Source organism: Rhinoraja longicauda, chromosome 19 (genome assembly GCF_053455715.1).
Source record: "Rhinoraja longicauda isolate Sanriku21f chromosome 19, sRhiLon1.1, whole genome shotgun sequence".
Taxonomy (NCBI): Eukaryota; Metazoa; Chordata; class Chondrichthyes; order Rajiformes; family Arhynchobatidae; genus Rhinoraja; species Rhinoraja longicauda.
In genome coordinates, this window is record NC_135971.1 from 38,235,318 (window position 1) to 38,250,716 (window position 15,399).

A 15,399-nucleotide genomic window follows, 5' to 3' on the forward strand; every position below is an offset into this window, starting at 1 on the left:
ATTGATGAGTTGCGAATTGTGAAGTTAGGGGAAGGATGCACCTGAGGGGCATGAAACAGGTGCGCTTCCAGATACGACACACGGGAGGGGGCGGAAAAGAGGGGTGGGGGAGGGGTGTGTGCTAGCGAAAAAGTCAGAGGATTGTAGCTACCTAAATCTGAAGAATTCAATGTTCATCCCATTGAGTTGTACGCTACCCAAGTCGTATATGAGTTGATATTTCTCCAGTTTGCGCGTGGCTTGTCTCTGACAATGGATGGGATCCTGGACTGCAAGATCAACATGGGAATGGGAAGATGAGGTACCCGGAGTTGGAGTGTGCCTCGGCGAAACGGTCGCCGAGTCTACGCTTGGCTAGTCTATGTTATAACTTAAACTGTGAGACGACACCAAAATCTATCTATCTATCTAAATATTACCAAGACTCTCATCTTGTTTGTTTGTATATATGTTTATTAGTTTGTCCGTTTGTTTGTGTCCGTTGATCGGGAAATACATCCAAAATGGTACACGATAGCGCTATTATTTTAGATCCACCTTACTCACCATTATCCTCGGGTGTGCAGTGGCAAGTTTCGTTCAAATTGCTGTTGTATTTTTAATGTTATTGACATTTTAAAGTTTGAAAAATCACTTTTCCATTTCACCTGGCCATCAGCCGCGTTCGACCGCACAATGGGAGAAAGTCCGCGCAGTTGGCCCTGTTGATCCAACACAGATGCTCCTCGACTTACGATGCTTCCACTTACAATATGTCGACTTACGATATTTCGACTTTGCTGTGGTGCAAACCCGTCCAAACGGCCGGGGGGGGGGGGGATAAGGGTGGGTTGAGGGGGGATGTAGTGGGTGAGTGGGGGGGAGGGGGATGGGGGTAAGGGGGGTTGAGGGGGGTTGAGTGGGGATGGAGTGGGTAAGTGAGTATGTGTGTGTGTGTGTGTTTGTGTGGGTGAGTGTGGGGGGAGGGGTGTTTGCACGAACGGTTGCCGGGCTCGCAGGAGAGATTTTGACCCAACCGGTCCACGCCTGTCTAGTGTGATTAAAAATTATGTGCCGCACTGCATAATTGGACATCGTGTTCTGTTTCTCTGGGTTTAATATTGAACATTCATTGTTCGATAATTGATTTGAACGTGCCATGTTGACATGCTCCATTCACTCTTCCGTGGATATAAATGTGACGTTGGGGTAGTCCAGAACCAGGGGTTACAGCTTAAGAATAAGGGGTGGGCCATTTAGGACTGAGATGAGGAAAAACCTTTTCGCTCTGAGAGTTGTGAATCTGTGGAATTCTCTACCACAGAAGGCAGTGGAGGCCAATTCACTGGATGTTTTCAAGAAATAATTAGATTTAGCTCTTGGGCTAACGGATACGGGGAGAAAGCAGGAACGGAGTATTGATTGTGGATGATCTGCCATGATCAAATTGAATGGCGGTGCTGGCTGGAAGGGCCGAATGGCCTACTCCTGCATATATTATCTATGTTTTTATAAAGAAGGGTGAGGGGTGCATGCGAAAGAGGGCGAGGGAGGGTTGCAGCTACTTACATTTGAAAAATGCAATGTCCATGCCGTTGGAGTGTAAGCTACCCAAACCGAATATGCGTTCCTATTCCTCCAGTTTGCGTGTGGCATGACTATTACAATGGATGAGATCCTGGACTGAAACATGAGCATGGGAGTGGGAAGATGAGCTATGATGGCTAGCCACCCGGAGTTCTAATCTGCCTTGGCGAAACGGACTCGGGGTCTATCCTGGCTTAGTTTACGTCGTAACCGAAACTGTGAGGTGACGCCAAAATGAGATATAAAATTTGGAGCCACACACCCATTACGTGGACTTCGTGTTCTGCTTCTCTGGGTCCAATTTTGAACATTAGAATTAGAAAATGGATTTGAGCAAACCATTGTGATATACTCCACTCCCTCTTCCGTGGTTACAAATGTGATGAAGAAGGGGTTGTATTTCGGATCTCTTGAGTTAAGGGCCGCCAACACCAACCACGTCGTCACCCTGTGAATGACAGGACCAGGCCATTCACATTGCATTTTGGATCCAGAGACAGGTCGGTAAACAACCCGCCGCCCCCTATAGACTTTGCAGTGATTCTACTCCACTGAGAGATTGGTGACGTTACTTCACTTGTTTGGAAAGAACAATGTTTGTTCACTAATGTCATTGCTCCATCAAAGGCCGTCCCACCGGAGGGTTTCGAGGGGTATTAATGAGGATCCGGAGCCGCGCTCCTTGCTCCATTGTGTCACCCGAGCGAGCTCCCGACATCTTCCAGAATGTGGCGCGCTCCGATTCTGTACATGAAGGAAATCTCCTATCCGATCCTGGTGGTGCTTGGAATCCCATGTGAGTCCTGTCATGACCTTCAAAATGTTGCTTATTTCGCTTAATGATACCGCGAGTTGTGTATGTTCCTGTTGTTTTAATTGAGTTCTTCCGCTCTCTGTTGCCGCTTGAATTTGGCATTCTCGCCGCGTCCCTCGACCTGTGTCTCTCTCTAACTGAGAGCGTTAGATATAGAGCTGATAACGGAATCAAGGGATATAGCGAGAATGCAGGAACGGGGTACTGATTGTAGATGATCAGCCATGATCATATTGAATGGCGGTGCTGGCTGGAAGAGCCGAATGGCGTACTCATGTATCTATTTTCTATTTTTCTATGTGTCCTTTGGTCTTTGCTTTCCCTGCCTTGCAGAAACCTACGCCGTTTACGAGTCAGCTTGTAAAGGATTGGAGTCCTCTTAATCCGCTCTGCATCAGTGCGGGCGTCAGCGGTTAGGGGGACAAGGCAGGAGAATGTGGTTGAGTGAAAGATAGATCAGATGGTTGAATGGCGGAGTTGACTTGATGGGCCGAATTGCCAAATTCGGCTCCTAGAACCTATGAACTTATGAACTCTCTCTGAGCAAAATATTCTCGTCCCTCCCCCGCGAGTTAGTCGTGCTCCTGCAAAGAAACGTTGGTTGAAGCTCCCGACTCCTCGCTCTCAGCGGCTCCGGGGAACGGATTGGCTCCTGGTGCGGGTGTTTGATCCGGTTTATCCCGGCCCAACATTATCTCTTGCTAGGATCGCGAAGCCCGTACCTCCTGATACAGAGGGATACTTGGTCACAGGCGCAAGCGGCGTGGCCAATTTCCACGCAGGTGGTGCCAATCGCAGAAGCCGCGCTGCCAGAGCTGAAAGATCTATTCAATGTTGCAACTTCTGAGCCTCCAATGTCACGACTCTCTAAAACCACCGCCGTGCCCGTCGGCTTACGCGAACCGGAGGGCAAACGTCAAAGTGATCAGTGACATAGAATATAAAATATAGAAGACAGAATAGTAGCGGAGATATAAGGAGCGAGATTGTTTCACCGAGAATGCTTAGTTCGCACTTTGGTTTGTCGCCCGCATTCTAGCGAGGATGTGAACGATTTAAGAAGACGTAGAAGAGGTTTAGCAAAATGCCAGCTGGATTAGAGGGTTTTAACTACAAGGAGAGATTTGATAAAACTCTGTTTAATTTCTCTGAATGCGAGAGATTGAGGGGGGACGATAGAATTATTTGCAATTATGAGAGACCATGATAGGGTAGACAGTCGGAACCTTTGTTTCCCAGGGTGGAAATGCAAATGACCAGGGGCAGAGCTTCAAGGTAAGAGGGGAATGTTTAAAGTAGATGTGGGGTAAAGGCCGTCACACAGAGAGTGTTGGGTGCCTGGAACGCGCTGACATGGGAGAGACGCATTGAAATGCAGAGAATGGCTCGTGTGAAGGCAAGAGTGGCCGCACGGTGGCGCAGCGATAGTGTCACTGCCTTACAGCACCGGAGACCGGTGTTGGATCCCGACTACAGGTGCTGTCTGAAAGCACCAGTTATCCTTGTGAACACGTGGGTTTTCTCCGGGCGCTCCGGTTTCCTCCCACGCTCCAAAGACATGCAGGCTTGCAGGTTAGACACAGAATGCTGGAGTAACTCAGAGGGCAGGCAGAATCTCTGAAGAGAAGGAATAGGTGACGTTTCGGGTCGAGACCCTTCTTCAGACTGATTAATTGGCTTCTGTAAATTGTAAATTGTACCAAGTATGCAGGATCGAGTTAGTGTATGGAGTGGGCGCTGGTCGGCGCGAACTTGGAGGACCGAAGCGCCTGTTTCCACGCTGTATCTTTAAAGTCTCAAGTCTAAAGAAGCGATTAGTTTCTCATGTCAAAATTCTCGGCGCGGACATTGTGAGCCGATGTGACTGTTTCTGTGCTGTACTGTTCTGTATTATTATCTGCAATGGTTCCTCTTCAATGATGTTGAGGAAGGACATTCTTGCTATTGGGGGAGTGCAGCGTAGGTTCACCAGGTCAATTCCCGAGATGGCGGGACTGACATATGACGAAAGAATGGGTCGACTGGGCTTGTTATAATTAAAATTTAAGGATGAGAGGGGATCTTATAGAAACATATAAAATTCTTAAGGGATTGGACAGGCTCAATGCAGGAAAAGTATTCCCGGTGTTGGGGGAGTCCAGAAACAGGATTCACAGTTTAAGAATAAGGGGTCGGCCATTTAAGACTGAGATGAGGGGGGGGGATCATCCAGAGAGTTGTGAATCTGTGGAATTCTCTGCCACAGAAGGCAGTGGAGGCCAACTCACTGGATGTTTTCAAGAGAGAGTTAGATTTAGCTCTTGGGGCTAACGGGGAGAAAGCAGGAACGGGGTACTGATTTTGGATGACGAGCCACGGTCATGTTGAATGGCGGTGCTGGCTCGAAGGGCCGAATGGCCTACACCAGAACCTATTTTCTATGTCGTTGCTTGTAATGCTATCTCTGCCCCCTCTCTTCCACTCAGCAATTGATCATTTCGCTGTGCTTTGTTCCTTCACCAGCGAACGTGCTGACGTCTGTGATCCTGTGCCGGGGAAAATGCGGTCTCACCAAAGGAATCACCCTCTACATGGTAGCGATGGCAATGTCCGACCTGCTGGTGGTCATCTCTCACGTGTTGCTCAGAGAAATCTTCCTTTACTATTTACCCAACTCCTTCCTCGACCTCAGCACGATCTGCCCTTCACATGTTCACTTGCGGGTCGCCAGCATGGACTACTCCATCTGGTTAACAGTGTCCTTCACCTTTGACCGTTTTGTCAGCATTTGCTGTCCGAGGCTGAGGCTCGTCTATTGCACGGATAGGACGGCCGCCGCGGTCATTGTGTTCATGGGCCTGTTCAGCTGTTTAAAGTACGTTCCCTTTCACGTCCTGTACGAGCCACGCTTCACTATAGGCAAGGTCGACTGGGGGTACCGGCCCAAACCCGACTACTTCACCTCCATGTGGTGGGTAGCTTTCACCTGGATGTGCAGCATCTCCGTCTCCTTACTCCCCTTCGGCCTCATCGTGCTCCTCAACGGGCTGACCATCAAGAACATCGTAGCGGCCAGCAGGGTCCGCCGGCGCCTGAAGTCGCAGGAATGTAAGGACACTGAAACGGAGAATCGGCGCAAGTCCATCGTGTTGCTCTTCACCGTGTCCGGCACCTCCATATTACTCTGGACCACGCCAACGGTGAGTTGGATCTCCACACGAGCCACCATCAATTTCGCGTCCTCGGATTTCACAAACCCCTGGAACGTCGCCAATGAGGTCGGAATCTTACTCATTCGGGTCAGCTGTTGTGCCAACACCTGTATCTACGCAATGACCCAAAGCAAGTTCAGACAGGAGGTGAAGAGCGGCTTCAAGTTTCTAACTCGTTGTCTTAGAAAACCCGTGAAACTGGCGAGGTAGTCAGCAAGCGTTGTAATTTGATTGTGACACCTCTGTTGTTAGTTTAGGTACAATGTGGAAACAGGCCAAGCACTAGTTTAGTGTATCTTTAATTCGGCTTCTATCACTTATGACCTCATGACCTATGCCCACCATGCATGAAAAGCAAACCACAAAACATGCGGATGTCAGAAATCTGATGTAAAACCAGAAAGTGCAATAAATGCTCAACTGATCAGACAGCATCTGCTGAGAGTGGGAGAGATACAGACCTAATCCTTTAGGCCACTGACCGTTCATCAAAACAGTACTGCAGACCTCCATCCGTCCATTCAGATAGTTTAGTTTAGAGATACAGCACGGAAACAGCCACTTCGGCCCATCGAGTTCGCACCGACCAGCGATCCCCGCACATTAACACTATTCGAGACACACTGGGGACAATTTTACATTTTATACCAAGCCAATTAACCTGCAAACCTGTGAGCCATTGGAGTGTGGGAGGAAACCGAAGCTCTCGGAGGAAACACACGCAGGTCACGGGGGGGAACGGACAAACTCCGAACAGACAGTATCCGCAGTCAGGATGGAACCCGGGTCTCAGGCGCTGTCAGGCGGCAACTCCCCCGCTGCACCACCGTGCCGCCCTGGGAACTGCTGGGAACGATCCAGCGCCCTGGACTCTGCTTCAGTGCCCACAATCAACGACCTCATGACCAGAGGCAACAAAGATCGGGTTCTACAAACAAAACATTTCCAGATTTTACTTGACGAAAAAAGTCTTTATTGTAAAGGATTATGTCTGGTTTTCATTATTTCACTTTTCCAAATCTAAAAATGCGAACACTCACAATCACATCGGGCGTTTCAAAATCAATCAATGAGGGTAGGAGGAGATTGTTTAAACAACATCAAAAATTAAGACTCATGTTCATGAAAATAATTAACAATGTTTTTATTTTCCATTTGTGATCATTAACTAGTGCAGTGATCAGCAGGAATCAGCTACTGAGATTCAGTTACTGTGGAGATGTGGATGGGGAAAGGGGTTAATGTTATTGAACCTCTGGAGCGTGGGGTTGGTGATGGGCGTTAACATATGATGAGCGTTTGACGGCACTGGGCCTGTACTTGCTGGAGGTTAGAAGGATGAGGGGGACCTCATTGAAACGTACAGAATAATGAAAGGCTTGGATAGAGTTGGTGTGGAGAGGATGGTTCCGCACGTGGGTGAGATTAGGACTAGAGGTCATAGCCTCACAATTAAAGGACATTCTTTTAGGAATTTGAGGAGGAATTTCTCGAGACACAGGGTGGTGAATCTGGGGGATTCTTTGCCACAGAAGTCTGTGGAGGCCACGTCAGTGGATATATTTAAGGCAGAGATAGATAGGTTCTTGATTAGTTTGGTGTCAGAGGTTAAGGGGAGAAGGCAGGAGAATGGGGTTAGGAGTGAGAGATCAGCCATGATTGAATGGCAGAGTAGACTTGATGGGCCAAATGGCCTGATTCTGCTCCTATCACGTTGGATCTTATGATGGGCATATAACAGCGGCATCTATAATAGGGATAGTGCCAGAGAGTGAGACATAGAGGGAAGAACAGACACACGGACAGGAAGGGTTTAAAGAGATATGGGGCAAACACGGGAAATGGGATGAGCATAGATGCGGTATCTTGGTCGGCATGGACGAATTGGGCCCAAGTGCTTTATAACTCTGTACCAAAGTGATTGAGGAGCGTGTAGAGGGAAGGAGAACCATATCTATCATACTGTTAGTTACTTCGGGTCAGGTTGGTGCGGTTGGGAATGCTTCCAAGATTGCGCCCAACACAGGCGACTATTTGCGTGATAGCCACAGAAGCAGATCTACAAACTCACATTACAATCGCTCCACACTGTTAAATCTGTACACACTGTAAATGAATTGATTGTAATTATGTATTGCCTGTTTGCTGAATGGTTCGCATGCAACAAAGAGCTTTTCCCTGTACCTCGATATGGTGTATACGTGACAATAAATTAAACTGAAACGGGCTTTTGCAAGTCAAGTCAACTTTTGCTTTTAATATGCACAAGTATACCACATACTGTTTGATGCTTAAAATTCCTACTGAATGGATGTCATGATCCCACGTAATGTCAGAACCCGACCCAGGTTCCGTTGAAGAAAACCATTAAAATCACTTCCAGGAAAAAAATGTTGAAATTCATTGAACGCGACAGTCCACAAACTAATTCAGCTTCAAAGCTCAATCAGAGGCCGACCGATAGTTCGGTGTATGTCAGTCTTCATTGGATGCATCTATACATACACACAGGGCCGACACACACACGTGCACTCACACACACATCTGCATGTGCGCACACGTTCACTCACACACGTACATACATGTACACACAAATCCATAACGCACACAGGGCCGACCGACAGTTCACTATCAAAGGTGATCGGTGTATGGCAGCGTTCATTAGATACATCTGTATACACACGTAACATACACACACACGCACATACATGTACACGCACATGGAAAATGCACGCAGGGCTGACTATATATACACATGGGCACACACGGTCACACACGTATGTTGGATGCATCCGTACACACATGCATGTAACACACACAGGACTGACAGTTCACTATCATTGGTGATCGATGTGTGGCAGTGTTCATTTGGTGCATCTGTGTACACACACACTCAGCCACACAAGCGTAACACACACATATGAAGAGAAAGCAACTTCAGATCCTGATTCCTGAGATCGCGGTGAATCACTGTGACTGTAAGCGTCTCTCACTGTCTGTCAGTCAGTCAGATCTGAAATCAGTTCTTACGCACATCTTCAACTTGCCTCGGTGGCTGGAGACGACGATTCTTGCTCTGTTGCACCAGTCACTGAAAACAAAGGAACACAACTAGTGAGTGATGTTGGAGGGGGGCACAGCCGAGAGGGAAACAGACAGTGATAAATTATTGGGGGACGCACACAGTAATGTGTCCAGAGTGCACATGGTGCAAAACGGTAAACAATATTTGAGAGAACATTCAGTAATAAATCATGATAGAGGGCTCGGTAAGTCCCACTGAGTTACTCCAGCATTTTGTGTCTATCTTTGGTCAATAAGTATCAGAGGGCCTGTCTATCAGTGGAAAGGTAATCTTCTGATAGATAAAATGGTGAGAGGGGCAAAGTTTCAAGGAGATGTGCGAGGCAAGTTGTTTTTCTCGTTGTCACTTTACACGGAAGGTACCGAGTGCCTGGACTATGCAAGGGTGGTGAATCTGTGGAATTCTTGGCCACAGAAGGCTGTGGAGGCAAAGCAGTGAATATATTTAAGGCAGTGATAGATAGATTCTTGATTAGTGCGGGTGTCAGAGGTTATGGGAGATTTCAAAATGCAGGTAGACTGCGAAGGTCAGGTTGGTACTGGACCATAAGAAAGGGAGTTTGTAGTGTGCCTCCGAGATGGATTCTTAGAGCAGCTTGTACTGGAGCCTACCCGGGAGAAGGCAATTCTGGATTTAGTGTTGTGTAATGTACTGGATTTCATAAGGAAACTCGAGGTAAAGGAAACATTAGGAGGTAGTGACCATAATATCAGTTTTAATCTGCAATTTGAGAGCGAGAAGGTAAAATCAGAAGTGTCAGTATTGCAGTTGAACAAAGGGGACTATGGAGGCATGAGGGAGGAGCTGGCCAAAGTTGACTGGAAAGGGTCCCTAGCAGGGATGATGGTGGAACAGCAATGGCAGGAATTTCTGAGAATAATCCAGAAGATGCAGGATCATTTCATTCCAAAGAAGAAGAAAGATTTTAAGGGGAGTAAGAAGCAACCAGGTCTGACAAGGGAAGTCAAGGACAGTATTAAAATAAAAAAGAAGACTTATATAACATAACAAAGATAACATAGCAAAGCCAGAGGATTGGGTAACTTTTAAACAGATGGTAACTATAAAGGCAATACTGGGAGAAAAGATAAAATACGAAGGTAAGCTAGCCAAGACTATAAAAGAGGATAGTAAAAACTTCTTTAGGTATATGAAGAGGAAAAGATTAGTGAAGACAAATGTGGGTTCCCTGAAGACAGAAACAGGTGAATTTATTATGGGGAACAAGGAAATGGCAGACGAGTTGAAAAAGCACTTTGGTTCTTTATTCGCTAAGAAAGAACAAATAATCTCCCAGAAGTTCTAGGGTACAGAGGATCTAGTGTGACGGAGAAACTGAAGGAAATTCACATTTAGCCAGGAAATCGTGTTGGGAAGACTGATGGGACTGAAGGCTGATAAATCCCCAGCGCCTGGTATGCATTCCAGGTTAGTCAAGGAGGTGGCTCTAGAAATCGTGGACGTATTGATGATCATTTTACAATGTTCTCTTGATTCTGTATCAGTTCCTGTGGATTGGAAGGTAGCTAATGTTATCCCACTTTTTAAGAAAGGAGGGAGAGAGAAAACAGGGAATTATAGACCAGTTAGCCTGACATCGGTGGTGGGGAAGTTGCTGGAGTCAATTATTAAAGAAGTAATAACGGTGAATTTGTAGAGCAGTAACAGGATTGGTCCAAGTCAGCATGAATTTATGAAGGGGAAATCTTGTTTGACTCATCTTCTGGAATTTTTTGAGGATGTAACAAGTAAAATGGATAAAGGAGAGCCAGTGAATGTAGTGTATCTGGACTTTCAGAAAGCCTTTGATAAGGTCCCACGCAGTAGATTAGTGGGGCAAAATTAGAGCACATGGTATTGGGGGTATGATATTGACATGGATTGAAAATTGGTTGGTAGACAGGAAACAAAGGGTAGGAATTAACGGGTCCTTTTCAGAATGGCAGGCAGTGACTAGTGGGGTGCCGCAAGGCTTGGTCCTGTGACTGCAACCATTTACAATATATATTAATGATTAAATGAAGGAATTAAAAGTAACATAAGCAAATTTAGATGATACAAAGCTGGGTGGCAGAGTGAACTGTGAAGAGGCTATGAGGATGCAGGGTTACTTGGGAAGGTTGGGTCAGTGCGCAATATATGGCAGATGCAGTATAGACAATAGACAATAGGTGCAGGAGTAGGCCATTCAGCCCTTCGAGCCAGCACCGCCATTCAATGCGATCATGGCTGATCACTCTCAATCAGTATCCCGTTCCTGCCTTCTCCCCATACCCCCTTAAGAGCTCTATCCAGCTCTCTCTTGAAAGCATCCAACGAACTGGCCTCCACTGCCTTCTGAGGCAGAGAATTCCACACCTTCACCACTCTCTGACTGAAAAGTTCTTCCTCATCTCCGTTCTAAATGGCCTACCCCTTATTCTTAAACTGTGGCCCCCTGTTCTGGACTCCCCCAACATTGGGAACATGTTTCCTGCCTCTAATTTGTCCAATCCCCTAATTATCTTATATGTGGAAAATGTGAGGTTATCCACTTTGGTGGCAAGAACGAGGCAGATTATTATCTGAATGGTGCCAGATTAGGAAAACGGGAAGATGTGGGTGTCCTTGTACACCAGTCACTGAAAGTAAGCATGCAGGTACAGCAGGCAGTGAAGAAATCTAATGGCATGTTGGCCTTCATAACGAGAGGATTTGAGTAAAGAGGTCCTTCTGCAGTTGTACATGGCCCTGGTGAGGCCATACGTGGATATTGTGTGCAGTTTTGGTCTCCTAATTTGGGGAAGGACATTCTTGCTATTGAGGGAGAGCAGCATAGGTTCACGAGGTTAATTCCCAGGATGGCGGGACTGGCATATGACGCAAGAATGGAACAAATGGGCTTGTATTCACTGGAATTTAGGATCAGAGCAGATCTTATAGAAACATATAAGATTATTAAGAGATTGGACCAGCTAGATGCTCCCGATGTTGGGGGAGTTCAGAAACAGGGGCCATGGTTTTAGAATGAGAGCTAGGCCATTTAGAACTGAGATGAGGAAAACCTTTTTCTGCCAGAGTTGTGAATTTGTGGAATTCTCTGCATTAGAAGGCAGTAGAAGCCGATTCACTGGATGCATTCAAAAGAGAGTCAGATAGGGCTCTTAGGGCTAGCGGAATCAAGGGATATGGGGAGAAGGCAGGAACGGGGGAGATTGTGGATGATCAACCATGATCACATTGAATGGCGGTGCGTACAGGCTCGAAGGGCTGAATGGTCAGCTCTTGCACTAATTGTCTATGTTTCTCTGTTATGGGCAGAAGGCAGGAGAATGGGGTGAGGGAGAGATGAATCAGCCATGAATGAATGGCGGAGTAGACTTGATGGGCCAAATTGCCTAATCCTACTCCTGTCTCTAATGATCTTATGAACCATATGTGGCGGTAGAGGTAGATGTGATAATGGAGTTTACGAGGCAGTAGGTAGGCACATGGATATGCAAGGAATGGGGAGATATGGATGATATGCAGGTAGATAAGCGATGGTCTTGGCATCATGTTCATTGTGTGCTGAAGGGCCTGTCCTTGTGCTGTGCTGCTCCATGTTTTGTGTGTCGTTGCTTCACTCTCTCTGAGACTGCGTCGCTACAAACCATTGGTTTCGGTGACTTGCACTTGGCCACCTCTGGCCCAGATGTCGGTGACGGCCGTCATGACCGCCAGGCACCTGCCAAAGTCTTCGGCCGGACACCGGGCGGCGAGGGAGGAGAGTTTGCGAGCTACCTTGAGGGCCTGGCGATATCGCTCCTGCTGCACCTTGGCCCGCTCCCTCGGCGACGCGGGCGGGAGCTGACTGCCGAGGAAGTGCTCCTGCGTCCAGCAAGTGGCGCAGAGCGAGGGCTCAAAGAGGTCGGAGCCCAGCAGCCGCCGGAGAGCCAGGACGTGCCGGCAGGGGAGCCTCATGGAGGTGCGGAAGGCACACTGGCAGCTGGCCTGGTCCGTCACCAGGGCCCGGCGCCGGCACACGGGCCAGGCCCTCTCGGCCTCCACGCTGAGAAAGGAGACCGACTCCGCTTCCTGCAGCTCCGTCCGCACCCGGCGGAAGGCGAAGTCGGTGAGCAGCGCCCGGTAGGAAGACTCCACGGAGTTGTCCTCTGGCCCTGCAGGGGGCTCACTCTGCAACATCCGCTGGTCGCACTCGGCCCGCACCGTGTCCACGGCCTTCAGGAGGTCCTGGGTGAAGGAGGTCACGTTGGAGAAGTCCTCGACCGCGGCCGCCAGCCTCTGGCTCATCACCTGCACCCGCTGGAGGGTGCTGGTGAGGTAGCTCTCATTCTCGTGCTTGAAGCCCTCCACCCACTGGCGGCGGGACCCGTGCCACGTCTTGTGGAAGTAGTCGACGGCGCTCTCCGCGTTGGAGTCCAGCAGCTGGCGGTACAGCAGGTCGTAGTCCTCAGTGGACGTGGCGTAACACATACTGTGCAGGATCTGCAGCAGCTGGCTCCTGGCGGGAAGAAAGGGAAGAGGAGACAAGGTGAGGAACCTCCCGGTGCAGCAAGGTGGCGTAGCGGTAGAGTTGCTGCCTTACAGTGCCAGTCCCAGGATCCATCCTGACTACAGGCATTGTCTGTGTGGAGTTTGTACGCTCTCCCTGTGACCATGTGGGTTTCCTCCGGGTTCTCCGGTTTCCTCCCAAGTTCCAAAGACGTGCAGGTTTGTACGTTTATTGGCCTCTGTAAATTGTCCCGTGTGTCGCCCAGAACTAGTGTGAACCAAAGATACTAGAGGAACAAGATGGACCACTCCGTTGGAATCGCCTATACTGAAGTGTAGTGTGCAAAGGAACGGAACACCCGCCATTTTAGTAAGCAAACCCCGCCGTTCGTTCTGCCTCTCGCAGTGTAATCAGTGTTTTGGGGGAACAGTATGTGTGATGATACCATTAAAATGCAGAAAATAACATCTATCAATTCATACATTTTTGTTATTTTTTCTTTTAAAATGTTTCTGCAATTTTCTGCCCACTAAAATGGCTCCATGTCCTTCTACGCTTTTTAACGTCGAGTGGTCTATCTTGTTCCTCTAGTATCTTTGGTGTGAACGGGTGGTTAATGGTCGGTGTGGACTCAGTGGGGCAAAGGGCCCGTTTCCAATCTGTATTTCCGAAACTAAACCAAACTCTCACCTCAACAGTCCCCAGCGGCTACAACAAAAACTCCACCGTTTCTTTCCCTACGAAAAATAAAGTGACCTCCTCAATGACTGCTGAACAGTGGAGTCAAACAGCACGGAAATAGGCCACTCGGCCCAACTCGTCCTTGCTGACCAACATGCCCCATCTAATGCTGACCAACATGCCCCATCTAATGCTGACCAAGATGCCCCATCTAATGCTGACCAACATGCCCCATCTAATGCTGACCAAGATGCCCCATCTAATGCTGACCAAGATACCCCATCTAATGCTGACCAGATGCCCCATCTACAGAAAGGGGAGAGGAGGGGGCAAAAGGGGAAGGAGCAGGCAAAGGGGGAGAAGAGGGTGGAAAGGAGGGAGAGTGGGGCAGGGGTAGACTGGATTGTGCAGACCATGTTGAGGAATGAGTCGCACCCTTATCTGACCCACGCCGTGACAGGAGGAGGAATATTTGGGATAACCCAACCTCCCCCTCCCCGCCCGCTCCGGTCCCAGGACGGAATCACGATGCCAGAGCTTATTGTTGCCCGATGGTGGAGGAGAGGAGGGGGAGGAGAGCAGAGGGAAGGAGAGGAGGGGAGGAGGAGAGGAGGGGGAAGATGAGAGGGGGAAGGAGGCGAGGAGGGGAAGGAGGCGAGGAGGGGGAAGGAGGCGAGGAGGGGGAAGAGGGGAGGAGTGGGTGAAGTGGGTGAGGAGGAAACAGGAGTAGGGGAAAGGAGAGAAGGGGCGGAGGAGAAGGAGAGAAGAGGGAGAAAGAAAGAAGGGAAGGAGGAGCGGGTAAGAAAGAAGGAAAGAAGAAAGAGAGAGAGGGCAGAGAGTGGAGGAGATGGGACATGGGTAGACTGGATTGTGCAGAGGGACGAGAGTCACAACTTTACCAAACCAACACAATCTGACAGGAGGAGGAATATTTGGGCCCCCCACCCGCCCGCTCCGCTCCGGCCCCACGAGGGAATGGCGGTGCCAGTGCTTACTGTTGCCCGGCGGTCACGTGCAGCTTCTCGGCGGTCACGTGGTCCTGGAAGACGCTGAGGGTGTGGGCGAGGCAGGCCAGCAGCTTGCAGTGGGGCAGCACGTCGGTCACCAGCTCCCCGTCACACGCCTTGCCGCCGACCACCACCGCCCGCGTTCCCTCCGCCGCCGGGTTCTTCTGCCTGAAGATGCGCAGAAGCTGCCGGACGGTCTCGCGCTCCTCGCTCTGCAGGAACCACAGGCACGCCAGCTCGCTCTCCCCGTTACCGTCGATGGCCAGCAGCAGGTAGGTGGGCAGCCACAGGCCCGCCCAGCTGTAGGTGGAGCCCACCAGCAGCACCTCGGGGAACCTCTCGAAGGTCTGCTTCATGCGGCCGTCCTGGTAGTAGATGGCCTGCAACACGTTGGCCTAGTTCACTACCACCACCACCGTGCCGTCTGCAAGCAAACGCAGACAAGAGTTATAGAAACACAGAAAATAGGTGCAGGAGGAGGCCATTTGGCCCTTCGAACCAGCACCACCATTCACTGTGATCATAGCTGATCATCCACAATCAGTAACCCGTGCCTGCCTTCTCTCCATATCCCTTGATAC

General features: G+C 49.1%; 2 protein-coding genes across 2 annotated transcripts; one reads left to right on the forward strand and one right to left on the reverse strand.

The window, feature by feature from the left end:
* Positions 1 to 2,292: 2,292 nt before the first annotated feature.
* LOC144602973 (putative G-protein coupled receptor 139) lies at positions 2,293 to 8,686 on the forward strand. Its single transcript, XM_078416098.1, has 3 exons — positions 2,293 to 2,362; positions 4,883 to 5,777; positions 8,575 to 8,686. Exons 1-3 carry the CDS (start codon positions 2,293 to 2,295, stop codon positions 8,684 to 8,686), a joined length of 1,077 nt encoding a protein of 358 aa, XP_078272224.1.
* A 3,594-nt stretch (positions 8,687 to 12,280) lies between these two features.
* Positions 12,281 to 15,174, reverse strand: LOC144602974 (zinc finger SWIM domain-containing protein 1-like). The gene is made up of 2 exons (XM_078416099.1): positions 14,807 to 15,174; positions 12,281 to 13,139 (listed from the first exon to the last, which is right to left on the reverse strand). The coding sequence occupies exons 1-2, from the start codon at positions 15,172 to 15,174 to the stop codon at positions 12,281 to 12,283; spliced, it is 1,227 nt and encodes a 408-aa protein (XP_078272225.1).
* Between the last annotated feature and the right edge of the window lie 225 nt (positions 15,175 to 15,399).